The sequence below is a fragment of the Kogia breviceps genome, chromosome 1 (assembly GCF_026419965.1).
Source record: "Kogia breviceps isolate mKogBre1 chromosome 1, mKogBre1 haplotype 1, whole genome shotgun sequence".
NCBI lineage: Eukaryota > Metazoa > Chordata > Mammalia > Artiodactyla > Physeteridae > Kogia > Kogia breviceps.
Window position 1 is genome coordinate 90539069 of NC_081310.1, and position 21855 is coordinate 90560923.

Sequence of the window (21855 nt, forward strand, 5' to 3'; positions counted from 1 at the left end):
TCTGGCCTCCATCTTAGCCAAGAGGGACCTTTTCCCCACCCTGAGAGCAAGAGCCGTTCCTCAGAGAGGGCCCCTGGTCTGCCAGAGGCTTGAAAGGAGAAACTCACGGATAGCGGAAGAGCGCGACCAAGCACCTCCAAGGGCGCAGTGGCCGTATTAGCAGATTTACTCACTCTGACCCTGCTCACACTTTTCTTGTTCTCCTTTAAAGTCTCAAATTCGCAAATGTAAATAATGACTGCTTTGAATTTTATATCAAAGGCTCAGCCTCCATGAAGGATATTATGTGGCCAACTTCAGATTCACTAAAATCAACTAATGGTTACCCATCACAATAGCAATAAAACTGTCTCACCGTTGTGTTGGTTATTCTGCCCTGTGCACATGAATCCAGCCTGGTCCTAACAAGTTACAGAGGGGCTGACAGTGAGGTTGGAGAAGTAGAATCTGGAGCCAAATTTCCTCGTTCTGAACCCTGACGCTCCTATGTATACCCTGGGATCTTGGGTAAGTTCTTGAACCACACAGTGCTTCAGTTTCCTAATCTATAAAATGGATCTGGTAATGGCTCTGATGTCAAGAGTAGATTAAATGAGACAACACACATAACATTTATAGAAGAGAACCAGGCTGTAGTAAGTGAAAATAACTGTTACCTAACATAATTGAATGTATCGCCTTTCCTATTACAAGTTCAGAGGAGCGTTAAAGACTCACTCTGGCCAAGGGGTGAGTCATAAGACGCCATTTTCTGGGAATCACCAAAATCACAGACCACAGGTATTGCCAGGCCATTGTCAGAACACTCTACTCCGCGTTTCATGGGGAATTTCTACAAGGTACAAGTAAGTCATTGAGTGAGGACAATAGCTTTCACTCTCTCAGAGATGCTGCCATTCTTAGAGGGCAAAGGCGAAACAATGCTTCCTCAGTAACTAAGATTATTTCAAAACCAAAGATCTTTCGATTTTCCTGATGACAGTCACTCAAGAGCTCTGCGTCTCTGACAGCCCAGGCCACCATGCATGCCCTTGCTTGATTTTGCTCGCTCTCTCTCTCGCTCTGTCCCCCTCCCCAAAACCCACCCCCCGCACCCCCCTGCTGAATCCTCCTCTCCCATAGGTCTCTTCCCTCGCCTGGCTCAGAACTCCTGAGAGAAGCAGGACAGGAACCATCACAGAATCCTCATTAGGGGAACACGACGATAGGACAACATGCCCAACCTCAGTCACTTCCTTGTCTCTACACTCAGGAAACCAGCCCCATCCAGCAGCCCTGTGCACCTGGTAGGATGAAACACTGGAAGGAGCCAAACTCTGGAAGAAGCCATTGTTGGTGCATTACCTCAGCAGGGAGCTGATCCTCCAGTGCTGCAAGGGGGACTTGTTGGGCACGTGCCAGATGCCCAGGTCCCGGGCCTGGAGTCGTAGTAGCCAGGGTTCAGGAGAGTGACACACAGTCTGACCAGCCCAGAAGGTCCCACCAGCCAAAGACTCACACATGCAGCTCTCAGATGAGATGAGAGCTCTGGGCTCCAGGGGGCAGGTGCCCAGCAGCGCTCATACTCTCCACCCTTTAGCACATGATGAGGCCCCCCACACACAAACAGCCTTGGTGGGAGGAAGTTGTGATTCAAGACATGGATTTCTTTCCTCCTTCTTCTCCAGCCCTACCTCCTCATCCCCATCTCCCACCCTCCCTTCCACATGCTCTGTTCCAGCCACACTCAGCTCCCCACCCTTTCCTAGCTGGGTGGTCAGTGCCACCAACCTTGCTGTCATCGCTGGTGGCTGCCTTTGCAGACCCAAAGGTGTGGTAAATGGTCCAGTTGCCATCCCCTTCTGGGTAGTCTGCCCTGATGCCCTGCTGACTGGACCAGTGATCACCCACTGTGCACTTCCTGGACATGTGGTTCTCATGCACACAGGCCACCAGGGTCCAGCCACCACCCCCAGAGGTCATGCCACAGAACATCTGGTGGACAACACCATTCTCAGTGTGGAGGAAATACAGGCCATCTGCAGAGGGAGCCAGCCCAGAGCACAGGGTCCATCTCAGGCCCCACAATCAAAATGGTCCTGGGAACTGGAAACATGGCCTAAAGCTCCTCCACTGAATCTTATCACTGAGTGCCCCTATTGGCACTGGAGTCTCCCCGAGTTCAGAAGGCCATGCCCCGTGACTGAGGCAGGGCACAGAATTATCAAAACCTCCAATGACGTTCCTCAACAACGTAAACATTGAAACCCAGCAATTCCACTCCTTGGTATATACTCAAAGCAATTGAAAACAGAGACTCACATGCTTCTACACCAGTGTTCACTGCAGTATTATTCACAAGAGCCAAAATGAAGTAACAACCTAAGTATCCATGAGCAGATGAATGGATAAACAAAATGTGGTGTATACATACAATGAGTAAGAAGGAATGAGGTTCTGACACATGCTACAACATGGATAAGCCTTGAAAACTTGATGTAAGTTAACTAAGTGAAACACAAATTGGCAAATACTGCATTATTCCATTTATATGAGGTACCTAAAATAGAAAAGTCATAGAGATAGAATTTAACAGCGGCTGGGGGAGAGGAGGAATATGAAGTTATTGTTGATGAGTACAGAGTTTCTATCTGAGGTGATGAAAAAGTTTGGGAAATAGTGATGATTTTGCACACTAGATGCAAAATAGATGCACAACACTGTGCAGACAACAAATACTACTTAACTGTACATGTAAAATGATTTAAATGGCAATTTTTATATTATCTCAATTTTTATCACAATTTTTAAAAATCTTCCAGTGGACAGAAATCTAACTGTCCAGATGGGCTTGGTGTCAATGCTTCATCACCTACCACAGGCACCACAGCACATCTCTTTGATTTCCTTATAGCTTCTGGGCAGAGATGGACAGAAAAATGACAGGTCCATTTCTCTTTCCATTGCATAACCAAAGTGTTGACCACAGATAGAGAATATGCAGAGTTTTATTTATTCTTACTACTGGTTTGACACAAAACCCAGCTTCGGGCTTCCCTGGTGGCACAGTGGTTGAGAATCAGCCTGCCAATGCAGGCGACACGGGTTCAAGCGCTGGTCTGGGAAGATCCCACATGCCGCAGAGCAACTAGGGCCGCGAGCCACAACTACTGAGCCTGTGCATCTGGAGCCTGTGCTCCGCAACAAGAGAGGCCGCGACAGTGAGAGGCCTGCGCACCGTGATGAAGAGTGGCCCCCGCTCGCCGCAGCTAGAGAAAGCCCTTGCACAGAAATGAAGACCCAACACACCCAAAAATAAATAAATAAATTTATTTTTTTAAAAAAAACAAAAAACCCAGCCTCTCCTTGCTACTAGTCCCAATCCCATTCCGCCACTGGAGGAGAGCTTCACTGCCTGGGATGTAAGGTCCTGAGGTATCCAGCATCCTCTCCATTCAGCCCACCAGACTCAGCGTCCAGCACACGCTTATTGCATCCCTCCCTCCACACGACCTCATGCCTATGCTGGGCCCTGCCCTGGGCACAGGCCTTTCAAAGAAATCAAACATTCCCTCAAGAATTTACCTCAACAGAAAATCATGTTGAGAGGAATATATAATAAAAGAAAGACAAGCCCAGGAGAGGAAAACAGAGACTCTGAGATGAGACTGGATACTGGAGTGGCCAGTCTGGGGGCAGGGGATTTGTCTGGGGAAAGGATGCCAGTTGTTACTCAAAGAAGGCCTCCTACTCCTGGTGACACCTTAGCTTATCCTGAGAGAATAGACATGACTTTTCATTTGGAAAAAAAGAGAATGCAAAGCAGAAAGTACAGCATGCCCAGAGGCACGGAAAAAAAGAGAATGCAAAGCAGGAAGTACAGCATGCCCAGAGGCACGGAAAAAAGAATAAAGCATGGTCCACCTGTGGGGAAATGTCAGTAGCTTAATGTGTCTGAAACATGAGGTATAAGGTAGGAAGTGGTCAGAGCCGGCCAACAGAGGTGTAGAAGGAAGAAACGTGTGTGCTAGTCTAAACTTTGAAGAGTTTGCAGACAATTCTAAAAGTTTGGGAGAACAAAAAATTCCCAAGCTTTCAGGTCAGAGGTATTCAATCATAAGCAGCTCAACACTTAGAGCCGAGGACTTGCAATTATACCTAACATATATGAGCCTGTTTCTTCATACCTAAAATGAAGCTAGTAAACAGTGATTTGGTGAAGACCAGGTGAGACAATATTGAGGAACATGCTTTACTTGTTTTTAAAAATGCCTAAATGACTATGAAGAGCAAGACAAATTTTTATGCCATTGCTAGTCTTGCTGTGGGGAGGAAGACTGGGAGGAGAGCAGTCCTGGGAACAAAACAGACCATTCGACTCCCTCTGGAAATCCCAAGACCAAGCCCACTGGAGTGAGGAGAGACTGGGAGGGGACACAGTTCTTACCACAGGCCCCTGAGGGCCACACAGAGGCACAGAGCTGGGACCCAGGACATAGCTCACCCAACACCCGAACTGCTTTCTACAGGCCAGATCCCACCAGATGCCAGAAATCAGCACTCAGCCTACAGGCATCTCAAGTCTGCAGCAGGAAGTGGTCTCTGTGCAGCTCATCTGCAGCAGGAAGTGGTCTCTGTGCAGCTCAAAGACGTCCCCTCTGCCTCAGAGTCTCCCGGACCCTGAGAACAGCCCAGCCCAGTTCTGTTATTGACATTAGGGGAGAAGAGGAGGAAGTGCGGCTCCAGGAGAGACTCGCCTGCACTGCACCCTCTTGTGGCCACCATGAGAAACAGCAGGAAGCCGGGCTGGATCCTTGTAATCCAAGGATAAACAAGATGAAGGTTACCTTCCTGACCATCGTTTTTCCCCCTGTCCCAGCTCCCACCCCTGTCCAGTCCTACAAAGACTTAAAGGCTAAGAATCCCTTGTCCTCCACACATCTCTGAGCTGGAATCCAGGCTCCCGCACTCACAGATCTTGTCTGAGTCTCAGCAGCACAGTGCAAAGAGTCCCCTATTTCCCTCTACACTGGGGCCAGGAGCCAAGAGCTGACAGCCGGTTGGACCCTACTAGCTTTCTCTCTAGAAGCTCAACAGACTATAAAAGACAAATCTTAAAGATCAACTAGCATCATAGTGTCCAAATGCAGGGATTTCATGGACCTGTGTTATTTTCACACACACAAAAATAAACACATGAGGACAAGACTAATAAGAACTAGTGTTACTTTTGGTTTTATGCTTGTGTCTTTCCTTCTGGCAAAACATACACCAAAAAAACTGTTTTCAGTTAAACATCAACCATCATCATCAGTTCATAGAAAAAAAGGTATTTTAAGAACAAAATTGGAACTGATCTTCTTAGAATACATATAAATCTTCAGTTGAAATAAATGTAGTTTCACACAGCGACACTAGTTTGTCTTTTATTTTCCCACAAACTGGTGAATATTTACTACAGATGAGCAAATGAAGAGACTACATTTCAAGATTAGTCAGTACAAACCACCTCTGATGCTTCAAGCTTCATGTATCATTTCTGTCCCAAAGGCATTCTTCTGTTGTCAGATTCTCCCTTCAGCTATAATAGAATCAATCGATCAGTTCATCCACAGTGATTACCGCATACCTAATACATCACTTTATTATATTGCTGATAACATCACAAGCCTTAGGCTAACATTGAGACTTTTGTTGTTGTTGTTAAGATAACATTTTCTGTCTCTGTAGGGTTCAAAGTTTTGACTTACACAAACTACTCAGATACATTGATAAAGGAAAATAAAACAGTGTCCAAGAAAAACTCCAAAGAAAACTTATGCTTCTTGGGACTTCCCTGGTGGCACAGTGGTGAAGAATCCACCTGCCAATGCAGGGGACACGGGTTCAAGCCCTGGTCCGGGAAGAACGCACCTGCCACGGAGCAGCTAAGCCCGTGCACCACAACTACTGAGCCTGTGCTCTAGAGCCCACAAGCCACAACTACTGAGCCTGCATGCCACAACTACTGAGCCCGTGTGCCACACTACTGAAGCCCGCATGCCTAAAGCTCATGCTCTGCAACAAGAGAAGCCACCACAGTGAGAAGCCCGTGCACCACAACAAAGAGTAGCCCCCGCTCACCGCAACTAGAGAAAGCCTGCGTGCAGCAACGAAGACCCAACGCAGCCAAAAATAAATAAATTTTTTTTAAAAAAAGAAAACTTATGCTTCTTGTAATACGTTCTTTTATTGATTCTAAGACATAGTTTTTCATATTTTGACATCTTTAATTTCATTGTGCATCTCATCGTTCGTGGGATATAAATTATGGAATGACCTAAAGTTGACGGCACCTGAGCATCTGGGGAAATGGTAGAAGTAAACTTAGGGACAGCACCCCTTCAAACCACCTACATCCAGTCACAACCAATGACTGTGTCCCATTTATTCTACCTCCTACTTCCTCTTAAATCTGTTTCCCACACCACCGCCCTCAAGTCTTACTGCCTCTGACGCTTGATTAGTTCAGGTCTAGATCAGTTACAGGACTTTCAACTGGGACTAATAGAAAACCCATCTCAAAGTGGGTTAAACAAAAAGTAAATACATCACCTTAAGAAATAGGAAATTTAGAGGCAGAGCAGTTTCAGGCTTGATTGACTCGGCACCAGCTCGCTGTCTTCAAGAACCCAGCACTTTCAGCCTCTCTACCCTGGCTCATCCTCTAGCTGAGAGTAAAATGTCTGTCAGTGCTCCAAGCAGCACCTGTGTAATAGTTTTGTAGGTCTACCATAACAAAACACCATAGACTTGTGTGGGAGCGGGGCACTTAAACAACAGTGTATTTTCTCAAATTTCTGGAAGGTAGAAGTCCTAGATCAAATGTTGGCAGGTCTAGGTCCTTGAGAGGCCTCTCTCCTTGGCTTGCAGATTGCGGATGGCCTCCTTCTCACTGTGTCCTCACAAGGTCTTTCCTCTGTGATGCATCCCTCATGACTCTGTGTCCAAACTGTTTCCTCTTATAAGGATACCAATAAGAGTGGATTGGACCCAAGCTTAATGGCCTCATTTTAACTTCATAAACTCTTTAAAGACCCAATCCCCAAATGCACTCATGTTCTGAGGTACTCAGGGTTAGAGCTCTGGTATGAATTTGGGGGGAACACATTTCAACACATAATAATCTATATTTTTTTATAATTTTTTTATTGAAGTAGTTGATTTACAATGTTGTGCCAATCTCTGCTGTACAGCAAAGTGACTCAATTATACACATATAGACAATTCTTTTTTTATATTCTTTTCCATTATGGTTTATCACAAGATATTGAATATTGTTCCCTGTGTTATACAGTAGGACTTTGTTGTTTATCCATCCTGTATATAATAGTTTACATCTGGTAATCCCAAACTCCCAGTCCTTCTCTCCCCCATACCCTTCCCACTTGGCCACCACAAGTCTGTCCTCTATATCTGTGAGTCTGTTTCTGTTTTGTAGATAGGTTCATTTGTGCCATATTTTAGATGCCATATATAAGTGATATCATATGCTATTAGTCTTTCTCTTTCTGACTTACTTCACTTAGTACGATCATCTCTAGATTTGTCCATGCTGCTGCAAATGGCAATATTTCATTCTTTTTTATGACTGAGTAGTATTTCATTGTATATATGTACCACATCTTCTTTATCCATTCATCTGTCAATGGACATTTAAGTTTTTTCCATGTTTTTGATATTGTGAATAGTGCTGCTGTGAACATAGCGGTGCATGTATCCTTTTGAATTATAGTTTTTTCTGGGTATACTCCCAGGAGTGGGATTCTTGGATCATATGGTAATTCTATTTTTAGTTTTCTGAGGAAGCTCTCCACTGTTTTCTATAGTGGCTGCACCAACTTACATTCCCACCAACAGTGTAGGAGGGCTCCCTTTTCTTCACACCCTGTCCAGCATTTGTTATTTGTAGACTTTTCAATGATGGCCATTCTGACTGGTATGAGGTGGTACCTCATTATAGTTTTGATTTGCATTTTTCTAATAATTGTGATGTTGAGCATTTTTTCATCTGCTTACTGGCCATCTGTGTGTCTTCTTTGGAGAAATGTCTGTTAAGGTCTTCTGCCCATTTTTCTATTGGACAACCCATAATAATCGATAAGACTAAGAAATATCAAGAGCAAAAAGAGGGATCACTTCCTCTGACTCCTTTTTAGAAGAAATGAAGCTTTTCCCAGAGGCTCCAGCACATTTTTCCTACTGTCTCATTGGGCAGAGATGGGACTCATGCCCACTCCAGAATCAGCCTCTGGCCAGAAGGGTAGAATGACTTTGATTGCCTCCAACTAATCATCTGGACATGGAATGATAGAACAAGGTCCTGCATTCCTGAACTGGCCTCCTGACCCCTCCTAATCTTCACTGTGTCCAGTGTTGGCCCACTCCAATCCCTTCCCCACACAGCTGCTGCCAGCAAGGGTCCTTATAAACCACAAAGCACTTCCACAATCCCACTGAAAACAGTCAAGTCATCAGCTAGAGCACCAGGCTCAAACTGCACACCATGGAGGTTGGATCAGTTATCTACTGTGGTACAAAAAGTCACTCCAAACTCAGTGACTTAACACAATAACAATCATTTCTTTTGCTCATGAGTCTGCAATTTAAGAACAGCTCAGTTGGGATGGCTTGTCTACTGCACATGGTGTCACTGGGATATTTGAATACCTTCTCTCTCCTTCTCTCCTCCCTCAATGATCCTGCCACCCCCCAGCACCTCGACTTTGCCATCACTCTCCCTACTCTCACTTCTTTTGCTCTTCACGTTCTTTACCTCCTGACCACTTCCTCTCTTTCCCTCCTTCCTCTCTCTGCCCTTACTTGTTCCTGTTCCTCATATGGAATCAGGTGTCATCAGCCAAGCTCTCTCCCACACTGGACAATGCACCATGGGACCTGGGACAGATTTCTGGTCAGGACTCTGCATCCTCCATGTCGCTTCCAGAATCATTATAAAGAGATAGGCAGAGAGATCAAAAATAACATAGTTTCTAATGTTTTCTTCATCTCTTCCATTTTTTCCTAATCCTTATCTTTCTGAACTGGCAGCTCCCAACTCAAGTGTTAGCACTTTCATCTTTGCCTCAGGCTTTCACATGTGGAGGATCCAGGCTAAGATAAATAGCACCAGAAATGGTTCTGGAAACAGGCTGTCAGGATGGGCTTTAGAGTCAAATTTCTCATATATCTGAAAGGAAGAGAGACCCATTGCTGCTGGTAGGTGGGATTGCATGAATACCTGGCACTTGCCCTCTCCACCTTTCTTCCCCACTTTGTGCCCGTATGCCCTGTAGATCAATTTCTCTCATCACTGAATTTCCATGTGCACTAGAAGTTAGGAATCAGCAAGAGAAGTTAAGAGGGAAACTGTAGAAGCAGCAAGGAACGTTACAGCTTTGGCAGTGAAAAGGAGCTGGGGAAAGTGAGGTAAATGTTAGGAGGTACTGATTGCAGCCAATTGATCTTTCCACTATAGGACAGACTCAACTGGGGAGACAAGGTAGAGTTTGAAGCTGTGTTGTGTGTGGTGACAAGCTGGAAATTGTTGGAAGGTGAAGGAGGGTTGGTAAGAATGTAAAAGAAGGAATAAAAAATTGACTCTGATAGAGTATTGCTTTTTGTGAATTTAGACTGATAACCAATCACCAGTCTTATCAACATAATTCAAAATGTATTTTAGGGAAAAAAAAATTGACAGTATGTGTGTGTGTGTGGAGAGAGAATACTGTGGAAAATAGCCAACACCCTTCCAACCTCACATCCAGCCCAGCTTCTCCAAGTGACTTGTTTACATTTTACTGTTAAAAAAAAAAAAAAACTTTATTGGAAAAAATTAAAACAACTATAGAAAAGGATATAAAACATAAATATACAGTTTCACAAATTACAGAAAAGCAAATACCTATGAATCTCCATCCTGTTAAAGAAATTAAAGTTTGCCAGTGCTCCAAAAATACTCCTTCCAAATGACGAATACCTTCTGAGCCATATCCTTGGAGCTGTTTTGCAATTACTAAAACTCTCACCAAGTGGAAGGAGTTAACTATATGCTGACCACAAGCAGGTAGACCCCAGACCAGTTGGAACCAGAAGGTTGATGATGTTGATCCCAATGACCTCACCATCAACCCAATCAGAAAAATGTCCACTAGTAGATGCCGCACACTGTAACCCTCTTCCTCGTCCTGTCTTTTAAAACTTTTTCCTGAAAGCCACGGGGAGTTCGGGGGCTTTTGAACATTAGCTTCCCAAACTCTTTGCTGGGCACCTGCAGTAAACACTGCACTTTCCTTCACCACAACCCTGTGTCAGTAGATTGGCTTTACTGCACACAGGCATGTGGACTCAAGTTTGTTTTTGTAACACCCTGACATGAAGAGAGAGAAATAAGGCAAGAGGTATCAAAGATGAGTAGAGAAAGAAGTAATAAAAGAGCAGGAATGAAAATCAGGAATGAGGTAGTAAGAAACAAAGATTTATTAGGGAGGTGAACAAAAGAGAAGATACTAGAAAAAAGCAAATACAGTTGACATTTGAGCAAAGTGGGTTTGAACTGTGCTGGTCCACTTACACACACGTGGGTTTTTTTCAATAGTAAATAACACAGTACTACACAATTCATGGTTCTTTGAATCTGCAGACCACAAACACAGAGAAACTGCAGATATGGTGAAACTATGGATTCAGATGACAAACTATAAGTTATATGTGGATTTTAGACTGTGCAAAGTGTCAGTCTTCACAACCCACACGTTGTTCAGGGATCAACTGTACATTAACAGGAGTTGACCAAGTACCATACAAATCAGGTTTAGCCAAGAACAACCACAAGTCTTCTATTTCACCCTCCAGCCAGGTTGCCGCCCAACCCAGAGCAAGTGCAGTGGCCTCAGCTGTGGCTGCAGCTCTCCCCTCAGGAAACACCAGGCCACCTCTTCTCACAGTCTTGCCATGGAGTGTGTGAACAATGTGTATTCCTCTATCATGGGCTCTATCATGGGCTGACCTTGGCAAATCTGCCAGAGATATTTTCAGTGAAGGATTTGATTTGGGGTTGTCTGGATGTGAGAACAAAATGATGCACTGACACAAAATTCTCAACATCTGGATCATCTAATATGGACACAGGTCGATTTCCTGGGACCTTGGAGACCAAATACATATACTATATGATCTAGCACAGAACAATGGAACACTGATAACACTCTGGGAGCAGAATTAAATTACAAATGAGGACCAGCTTTTTCAAGGTTTGATTATAAGATTTGGTACTACCTTCTCACACTAACATGGTAAAGGAAAATGGTAAAATCAAGTCTTCTTACAAGAGGGAGTGTATAAACCTTGGTTGTGATGTTGACTCGGGTTTTGCTGGACCTGCAATCCGTGGTTCAGCTGTCTGTGACTGTGGTGGCTAGCTTGCTGGGTACCAGCCCATGACCTGGGACAGTGCCAAATCAAAGCTGAAAAGGAATAAATTTGCAGTGCCTTACAGGACAGGGGATTTCCAGCTGCATACTATGCCAGTGATTCTGGGGACAGAATTTGGAGGATCAATTTATCAGAAAGGGTGTGAAGATCTCGACACTTGGGTGAATCTTGCTTGGCTATTAGGTACCAGCTGCACTCATTTGGGCATTGCAGCTAAATATCAGTTGGATCCCACTGCTTCTGTTTCTGCAAAAGTCAACAATTGTAGTTCACTTGGAATGGGCTACATTCAGCCTCTGTGCCTGGTGTGAAGCTGACACTGTCTGTTCTGGTAAACAGGAAGAACATTACTGCTGGAAGCCATGAACCTGGGCTTTCTCTGGTGTTGGGGGTGAATCCAGCTGTAGAAACTTCTGGGAAGAGATATCAGAAGGTTTGGCCTGAATACATTTCCCCTCTGACAGTAGGCTTCCCTCCCCCTCTCCTGACCCCCAGTGATCAAAACAAAAGACCATCTAAACAAGAACTGTATTTTAAATGTGTAGGCAATTTCATGTTAGCTGGCTTCTGGTTAAATTGGTTATCTGTCTAGTTACCAATGCTGCAGTCATGCAGTCACCTTGCATTATTTAAATCTATTTAACTATTAAATGTACTAACCACCGATAATGAAACTGACCTTTGTGAAAATTGCTTTAAAAAAAAATAGTAAAGACGAAACCTTCTATCCAAGGTTTCTCAACCACAGCACTACTGACATTTCAGATCACATCATTCTCCATTTGGGGGAGGAGTCCTGTGCAATGGAAGGTGTTTCACAGCACCCCTGGCCTCTATCCAGTAGTACTTCTCCCACCTACACCTCACCTCCCAGTCATGAAAATGTCTCCAGATATTCCCAAACGTTCCCTGGGGGTAGGGTCACCAGAAAAATATTGCAGGAGACACAGTTATACTAAAAACATTATTCACTGTTTATCTGAAATTAAAATGTAAGTGGGTCTCCTGTGCTTTTATTTGCTAAATCTGGCAGCCCTACCTGAGAAGAGATACCACCCACCTCCCACCCTATTTGAGAACCACTGCCCTAATCCACAGGAACAATAAAAAGTATGGTGATGGGAGGTGGGGAATGTTATGATCAGATTTGCATTTTGAGCAAAACTTTAAAAAGATTGATCTGCTCACAGGCCAGGACTGCTGTCATCAGCTTCCTGTTTCCACAGATGAAACACTGAGACCTCACTGGAACCTTCAGCTCCCCTTTTGAATAAGCAATAGAAGATGGAAGCTCAGACCTTGCCATTCACATCCATCCTTGGGAAACATGATGCTGTGAATCACAATATGAATAATAAATTTGGCCTTCATCCTGTTTCTGGCAAAGAGCTCCTAAAACACTTAACACTACCTAAGGGATCAGAGAAAAAAAAGGGGGGGTGCCTTCAGTTATATTAACGAAGTTAGAATCAGCCTTGTGATGAGAGGGTTGAAACTTTCAGTCCCACCTACCGTGACCCTCCTGGAGAGGAGTGGCAGGTTTAACCAATTGCCCTGGGCAATGATTTAATCATTCATGCCTGTGTAATGAACCCTCTATAAATATCCAAAGGATAGGGTTTGGAGAGCTTCTGGGTTCGTGATATGTGGAGATTGGGGGAAAATGCCGTGCTCAGAGTGGGCAAGGCAGCTCTGTGCCCTTCACCCATACTGGCATCTATTCCGTCTGGCTGTTCCTGAGTTACACCCTTTTATAATAAACTGATCATCTAGTAAGTAAAACGTTTCTTTGAGTTCTCTGAGCCACTCTAGCAAATTAATTGAACCCAAGGAAGGATTCATTGGAACCTCCAATCTATAGCCAGTCAGTCAGAAGCACAGGTGACAATCTGGACTTGCAATTGGCATCTGGAGTGGGGGATTCCAGGGGCAGACTTGTAGGACTGAGCCCTTCACATGGGGATCTGACATTGTCTCCTGATAGACTGGGTCAAAATTGAGTTGAGTTGTAGGACATCCAGCTAGCTGTCAGTGAATTTTTGGTGCTATGAGAACCCTCCCCAACACACACAATGGAATTGCTCTAGAATCATTTTAAGGATACTATCCCGACTGTCAAAGCAGGAGGAATAAAAGAAATGGACAGCTATGACCTCGAATTCTTTTTTCCTACTGAATCTAAACAATAGTCATCTTGTCTTCCTTAAGATGTTGATGTTGAGGGCTTTATTTCATTAAATAATAACAGCATGATAGGAAATTTAGCAAGAAAGATTTCCTCCTGCTCTTCAATCTCACTCAGGGTTTCCCTAGAAAGAGGGGCAAACTTGTGTTCTGGGATACCAGAGACTTGAAGTTCCAAACTCAGACCATCTAAAGTAGAAATCACCAGACTAAGAGGCATTATTTTAAAATATCCCTCCAGGTCTCAGTCAATTTGTAAAAAGAATTCAAAGAAACTTAGGCCCACAATGTGATGTAATTTATTCTCTTCCTCTCTTTCTTAACATTCCGTTTTTCCATCTCTGAGTATCAGAGCTTAGGAGCTGGGTTCCACGCCTCACACCACACAGCTCTCAGTGGCAGAACAAGAACACAGCTGCCTCAGTTGTTTCCCAGCTGCAGCTGTAACCACTGTGAGCTCCATATCCATTCCAGTCAAAGGAGGAGAAGTCCCCACACTGCATGGGATTGGCCTCTGGGAAGAATCCTTCTCTGCCGATGCAGTGCTGGGGGGCTGGGGGAAGAAACACAATGAGGGATTGGCTAAGACACCAGTGAGCTCTTAATGGTCGAATCCCCTGGAATCTTTGGTCCTCGTCCTACTTGGCCTTGACCACTGCCCCACACAAAACCATCCCACCAGTGGACTCTGAAATCATGCTCTTTCCTGAATTCCTTTCTACCCTCAGCTCACCTCTTTTCCTCAATCGATCCCCCAAATGCTATTCCTCACGGCTCTGTCCACACCTCACTCCCCCGATGATGGCTCATCTTATCCCATGACTTTTAGCTAGTACCAGCATAATCATATATTGTCAAGATACTCCTAAATGTCGGAGGTCAGACAGATATTTTCTGTGCTTGAAACTCCATATCCAGCTGCCACTTGGATGTCTCCACCTAAGTATCTCTAGATCTAAAACTCTGCTTGAGCAAAACCAAACTAATTCTCTCTTGCTGCCCTTAAATCTATTCCTCATCTTGTCATCCATCTTAATTGATAGCACCCAGTCACCCAAAACAAAAACCTGAAGTATGTTCAGTCTCCTTCACTTGCCATCCCCCATATTCATTTGGTCATCAAGAATGGTTGATTCCACCATCTATGTATCTGTCCTTGCTCATTCAACTTTATCAAGAACATCCTGACTCAGGTCCTTATTATTTCACATCTGCACCTTTACATCTGCCTCATGGCCTCCCTGCCCTTAATTTCCCTGTTCTTGAATCCATATCCTCCACGCTGCTATGTCAAACTTGAGTTTGACACATGTCTGGATTGTCTTCAGAATCACAACTAGGGGTCCTTCCACAAGGGCACTGATGCCTCATTTTGACTGACAAATGGACAAACTGATAATTAATGGGGGAAGTGAAGATGTTCTTGACTTCAAGGTCACATTTCTCAGACTGACAGGAAGGAAAGGAAGGAAAAGGCCCTACGTGAATGCGCTTATTCTTATAGCTCTGACTCCATCTTCCTCCTGTCCTTCCAGACACAAAATTTCCCTCAAAGACAATCTCCAGTCACCACCCCTATGGTGCTCTCTTCTACAAGACTGGAAAAACAACAAAAACATAAAGTTTCTACAAGTTAATAAGAATAGTGGAGAATATCTTCATGACCTCAGCATATGGAAATACTTTTTAAACACAACATAAAAGTACTAATCATACATGAGAATACAGATAAATTGCACTTCAATACAGGAAATTATGCCCAGTGATCAAAAGGTACAAACTTTCAGTTATAAAATTAGTCCTGTGGATGTAAAGTACAGACTGGTGACTATAGTTAATAATACTGTATTGTACGTTGAAAAGTTACTAAGGGAGTAGATATTAAAAGTTCTCATCACAAGAAAAAAGAATTTGTATCTATGTGTGGTGGTGGGTGCTAACTAGACTTATTATGGTGATCATTTCACAATATATAAAAATATAGAATCATTATGTTATACACCTGAAACTTATATAATGTTATATGTCGATTACATCTCAATTTTAAAATAATAGTAACAATTTAAAAATTATGTCCACAAAATACCAGTAAAAATGCAAGCCATGGAGAAACACATCAACATACTCCATAGGGTGGATGTGCACACACACACATACACACACACAAACACGCCAGGATGTAAATCTGCCGCCAGCCGCGGCGGGTCCTCAATGTGCAGCAACAATCGACGAGAGGGGGTAGGGAACGGAAAGCACCAAGGTATGGGATCAGAAGGGCACAAGCAACTGATGGTTGCAAGGCAAATTTAATAACGAAGCATAGCCATATATATACCCCTAAAGCAGGGACTTTGCATAGTCATTGTAAAGCAGAAACTTTGCATAACCTTTGTTCTGTGGAACTAGTCTTTCATCTTAGGCTTAGTCGCCACCATAACTGCATTAGCGGGTTTATCGTCTCGGTTTAGTCGCCACCTTATCTGCATCAGCGGGTCTGTCGCTTGTTCCACAAAGGCACCAATTTCCCCTCCAGGATTGCTTTTCCTAGCTTTAGGGAACAACCAGGGACTCTCATTAACTGAGCAGGTCCCTGGAGCAATCTGGCCAAAGGCCATCTCCTTTTTTACGTTCCATACCATGAAGTCCAGGATGCATACCAAGGAGAGTACAATCAGGCCCTGAGGCTTATGAGGGTCTTGATGGCGCATTCCTCAGAGGGCAATGCTCGCCACATATATCTTCTCAAAAATCACATGCTCGGGACTTCCCTGGTGGCACAGTGGTTAAGAATCCGCCTGCCAATGCAGGGGACATGGGTTTGAGCCCTGGTCTAGGAAGATCCCACCTGCCGCGAAGCAACTAAGCCTGTGTGCTACAACTACTGAGCGTGCGCTCTAGAGCCCGCGTGCCACAACTACTGAAGCCCGTGCGCCCAGAGCCTGTGCTCCAAAACAAAGAGAAGGCACCGCAATGAGAAGCCCACACACCGCCACAAAGAGTAGCCCCAGCTCGCCGCAACTAGAGAAAGCCCCTGCGTGCAGCAACAAAGACCCAACACAGCCAATAAATAAATAAATAAACTCATGTGCTCAGTGTTGCAGCCAGTGACTCTCATCCCAACACACAGGGCATTGGGCTGCTCTCTCATTATTAAACACCCTGAACTGGACAAATCCTGCAACAAATTCCCCTGGAAAAGAAGAGGCAGAGAATGGCTAAGTATAAAAAGAAGAACTGGAAACAGCTTCCCTTTCACCAGCACAGGGATTCCCTACACCAGCAGGTCAGGTTACAGCTCAACACTCCAAGCTGTGGGGAGAGAACCCTACACCTCTGTGGACAGTGGCTGCTACATCCTGACCCTGAACTTGGCTAGAAGAGAACCTCCCTCCATCTGGGGAAAGAGGACCAAGGCATGGGCTCACAAGAGGTCACTTGTCTGCCTAAGGCTCATAGGAGAAATTAGACTCCACTGAAAGATCAGCAAGAAGACCTCCAGAGGTCCAGCAGGAATAAGCCATGATCAGATGTGGCCATCTATTTATGCTGGCACACTTCTCATCCAATTACCATGACTTTATTTGCCCTACCTACCATTACCTGCTCTCACTGAAATAGTAAATGTAAAAAGTAATGGCTCTTGTTTTCCCACCAAAGACTTAAGTTCTGTGGCTTTATTATGCTGAAAAAATATCTTCTTTAAAATAATAGCTATCCATCATAACAAAAATAAATTTTTCTCGCCACTTTGCAAGTTCTTCTCACCTGTGAACATTAGCCTAGTTTTACTGTTTTAAGAGCCATACAGGGTATTGGTTAAGAAGCCTGGGTTTATATCCTATAAATTGAGAGGATAGTAATCTAACTTCATAGTGTTCTAATGATGATTAAATGACACAGAACCATGTCAAGTTCCTAGAAAAGAGTTTGGCACATTGTACGTGTTCAACAAATGCTAGCAATTGTTAATTGTTGTTATTTACACTTTCTCCAAGAGTGCAGGGAAGGATTGATGACTGGGCTTTGGAAGCAGATACTCACGCTGAACAATTGGTGAGTAATAAGATGCAGTTTTCTCAGCATTACCAAAGTCATAGACCACAGGAATAGCTGGGCCGTTGTCAGTCTGACAGTTCCCTGATCCGTACTTCACTGGATATTTCTGCAGGGACCCAAGATACAGGTTGTGTGAGGACAGCAGAGAAGCTGCCACATTGGGAATTTGGGGATTTAGAGCCTTCAGGTGTCAATATGCAGAAATCAGTCTAAATAATAGTGACTCCTTCCCCCTCCCCCCACCCCATAGCTAGGTTCCTAACTAGCTTCAAGCCCCTTATCCTTCTCCCTCTCTACCCCCTCTCTCCTCCTCCCTCTCTACCCCCTCTCTCCTCCTCCATAGGCCTCATCCCATGCTCAGCTCAGATTCCTGAGAGGTAGCACATGAGTTCACCTGACCCACAGGTGGAAGAAACAGCCAAGCATAAGCACCTGCTAGTGATACGGAACCCAGAACACACTTACTCCTCACCCCAAACACTTGGCTCTCTGTTCACCAAAAGAAGTGTGAACAGCCAGCAGCCCCATATACCTGGTAGAGTCCAAACAGATTGTGTCGCAGATTTGGGAAGAAGCTAGTGTTGGTATAGTACCTCAGCAGGCAGCTGTTCCTCCAGTGCCGCAGGGTAGACTTGTTGGGCACATGCCACATGCCCAGGTCCTGGGCCTGGATGTCATAGTAACCAGAGTTCTGCAGAGCAACACACACACTGATCCTGACCAGCCCAGGAGGTCCCACTAACCAAAGATGCACACATGCAGTTCTCAGTTGAGCTGAGAGCTCTGGGCTCCAGGGGTGCAGGTGGCAGCAGTGCTCAGACACCTGCCACCTCCAGCAGACGATAAGGCCCCACCGCCCAAAAAGACCCGGTGGGAGAAAGTCATGATTCAAGACATGGACTTTTTCCCTCCTTCTTCTCCAGCCCTACCTCCTCATCCCCATCTCCCACCCTCCCTTCCACACTCTCTGCTCCAGCCACACTCAGCTCCTCACCCTTTCCCAGCTGGGTTGTCAGTGCCACCAACCTTGTATCACTGGTGGACGCCTCTATAGACCCAAACGTGTTGGCCCAGTTGCCGTCCCCCTCTGGGCAGTCTGGCCTGCTGCCCTGCTGACTCGACCAGCGATCACCTACCGTGCATTTCCCAGGCATGTGGTTCTCGTGCACACTGGCCACTAGGGTCCAGCCGCCATCCCCAGAGGTCATGTCACAGAAGGTCTGGTAGATGATGCCATTCTCAGTGTGGAGGAAATACAGGCCATCTGCAGAGGGAACCAGCCTAGAGAGCCCGTGTCTGCGAGCACAGGGTCCATCTCAGGCTCCAAAACCAGAAACACCCTGGGAAGTCAGAAATGTATCCTAGAGGCTCCCACACATATCCATTTGTTAGAGTACAATTCTCTATGGGTCATCTATGAACAGGGACACTGAAAGCCTTTGTTCCATGCTACATATTCAAAGACTTTGTAGCATTGACATCCTTAGAAGACAGAGATATTAACTCTCAATGGATTGTGCTTCCTTCTGGCCTGGAGAGGCCAGAAATCAGCACCCAACCACATCTCAAGTCTACATCAGGATGTGGCCTCTGGAACTAAGAGTAAAGGGTAGGCATGGTCTCAGCCTTTTATATAAGATTCAGGGGCTTCCCTGGTGGCGCAGTGGTTGAGAGTCCGCCTGCGGATGCAGGGGACATGGGTTCGTGCCCCGGTCTGGGAAGATCCCACATGCCGCGGAGCGGCTGGGCCCGTGAGCCATGGCCACTGAACCTGCGCGTCCGGAGCCTGTGCTCCGCAACGGGAGAGGCCACAACAGTGAGAGGCCCGCATACTGCAAAAAAAAAAAAAAAGATTCAGATTCTTGAAGCGCAGAGTTCCTCCTCATATTCAGCCCCAAAGAGAATAAACTATCTTCTCTGAAAAGGTTTGTAGTTGCTTGACGAACCCAACTTACGAACTGCTTGGCAAACAAACTAAATCTGCAAATGTTTTCTGGCCCTCTTCACATCATCCTGTGGGGATGGGACTCAGGGAACCAGCACAGGAAAATGCTGATACTCTGGCTACTGCTATGAATGTGAATAATAAATTTCTTTGTCTCACTGTCAGGAGTTTCATATTTTCTGCCAGCATCTACGAAACTGTGGCAGGCTAATTCTTTAGCTTACAAGAAGGGGAAAATCTTAGACTCATCACTGCTCTGGCCACCACCTTAAGAGTCACCAGGAACACTGCATTCTCTCTGTGTTCAGAAGATCATGTCTGCTGTGCCTGGGTGGGACCGAAAAGCCTCAAAATTCTCACTGGAATTCTCCTTGGCTGTAGCTGGAGTCAGAGCAGACAGGAGTGACGGGCACACTCCTCTTGCTGTCCGTGACTGGGGTCCGTTTAGCTTAAAAGTGACTAAAATGAGAGGATGCTGGTTTGGTTTATAACTCACCACTTGCTTCACCACAACTTTCTTTGATTTCCTTGATGCTTCTAGGCAGGAAAGACAGGAAGGAAGCACAGGTTTTGCTCTCCCAAAATGTCTCAGGAGAATGGGTCGCTGCTAGAGGATGCAAAGATAATTCTCATTAATAGTCTGGTACTGCTGACAGCAGCCTTCCTGGACGTCAGATCCCAGACCCTGCCCACTTCACCAGTTCATCACTGCGCTATGAGGCCCCAGAGGTCAGGATCCTCTCTGCTAAGACTAGCTGATCCACACTCTAGTACAGGCTTAACACTTGCATTCTTCTGGTCAATTAATTAAAAATGAAAACTATCATTACACCTACTGTGAGGATGGAATTGTGAGGATGGGGACTAAAGAAGGATATTCCCTGGACACAGCTCCGACCACCCAGCTCCCTCTGGGAATCCCCGGGCCAAAGTCATAGCAGTAGGAGTAGCTAGAAGAGAGCACAGTCTTTATCATGGCTCCCTGAGCCTCCTAAGCCACACAGAGGCACAGAGTGCGGCCCCAAGACATGCCTTAGCTTCAGACCAGACCCCAGAGAGGCCAGCAGTCAGCACCCAGGCCACATCTCAAGTCGGCTGCAAAGTGTGGCCTCTCTGCATCTTCATAACTCCCCTCTGGCCCAGGACTTCAGCATCCAGCCCAGCTCTACTCCTGCTCCACTGCAAACCTCAGGCGAGCTGAAGAAACCGCGGCTCCTGAGTGACTGCCCTGCACTAGGCCCTCTGGTGGCCAAAGAGAGGAACAGCAGGAGGCAGAATCCGGCCCCTGTCCCCTAAGGGGAAAGGAGATGCACAAGGTCTTGGCTTGTCCATCTTTTCCTTCCATCCTTGCTCTTTGAACTTTCTGAGTAAGGAAACCTCAAATGGAAAGTGATGGGCTTAGGAGCATTCTGGAACCTCCTGGAATAGCCCCCACCTCTATCCAATGCTACAAATCCTTAAGGGGCCATGGGCTCCTTTCTCTGAAACTCCCCATCTCTGAGACCAAGACCAGACCCGAGCTGGCATCATGGCTCCCCACACGCTCGGATCTTGTCTCAGACTCAGAAACACCTTCCTCACAGCACGGAGAGCTTCCTCCTTCCTTCTTCACAGATGCCAGGAGCTGAGAGTTCCCAGCCAAGTGGAGACTCAGAGCTACTGCCTCTGCAGAAAGTCCTGAGGTGGGTGAAGTGCTGAGCCTTTATGGGGAGAGCAAACCACGAGGGCCCTGCTGAGCCCTGCTCACTTCAGGCTGCAGGTCCCTCCCTCAGGAGTCCTTCCCTTAAAGGTCCCCGGGCCTTGAACCCTGGCAATGAGAAGGAAAGTGTGACTGGCTGGAGGGGCAGGGAGCAGTGCTCTTGGTCACACTGGTGACACTCACATCTGAGGAGGGGGAACCCTGGTGGGTCAGAGCACATACAGAGTTACATTCTGTAACAGACTTTCAGGATGGATGGGACCTTACAGTTCTTCCCTGCAACCTGTCCTGCTCCCACCTCAGTCAGATGCTCCAGTGCCTCACACATCTCTGTCAAGACAGCATCCTTCAAGTCTCTCCTGAAACTTCTCCGTGAAGCCGTCCCTGACACGCCCACCCACAGGCAAAGCTGATGGATTTCTTCCCTGTCCTATTACTGGACTTTGTCCAAACCCAGATTGTGACATGTTTCACACTGTCATGTCACCTTTTATTTACTTTTTGGTTAGAAATAATTGAA

At 45.6% G+C, this 21855-nt stretch overlaps 1 protein-coding gene and 2 pseudogenes across 1 annotated transcript; 1 reads left to right on the top strand and 2 right to left on the bottom strand.

Moving 5' to 3' along the window:
* Positions 1 to 694: 694 nt before the first annotated feature.
* Positions 695 to 2948, bottom strand: LOC131759673 (intelectin-1-like; annotated as a pseudogene).
* An 8039-nt stretch (positions 2949 to 10987) lies between these two features.
* Positions 10988 to 11949, top strand: LOC131759763 (voltage-dependent anion-selective channel protein 2 pseudogene; annotated as a pseudogene).
* Positions 11950 to 14027: 2078 nt separating this feature from the next.
* LOC131759828 (intelectin-1-like) lies at positions 14028 to 21163 on the bottom strand. The gene is given in 9 exon segments (XM_059069361.1): positions 14028 to 14188; positions 16717 to 16768; positions 16770 to 16825; positions 17677 to 17797; positions 18224 to 18382; positions 18714 to 18955; positions 20133 to 20243; positions 20871 to 20928; positions 21152 to 21163. Coding segments are annotated over 9 exon segments (972 nt in total).
* Between the last annotated feature and the right edge of the window lie 692 nt (positions 21164 to 21855).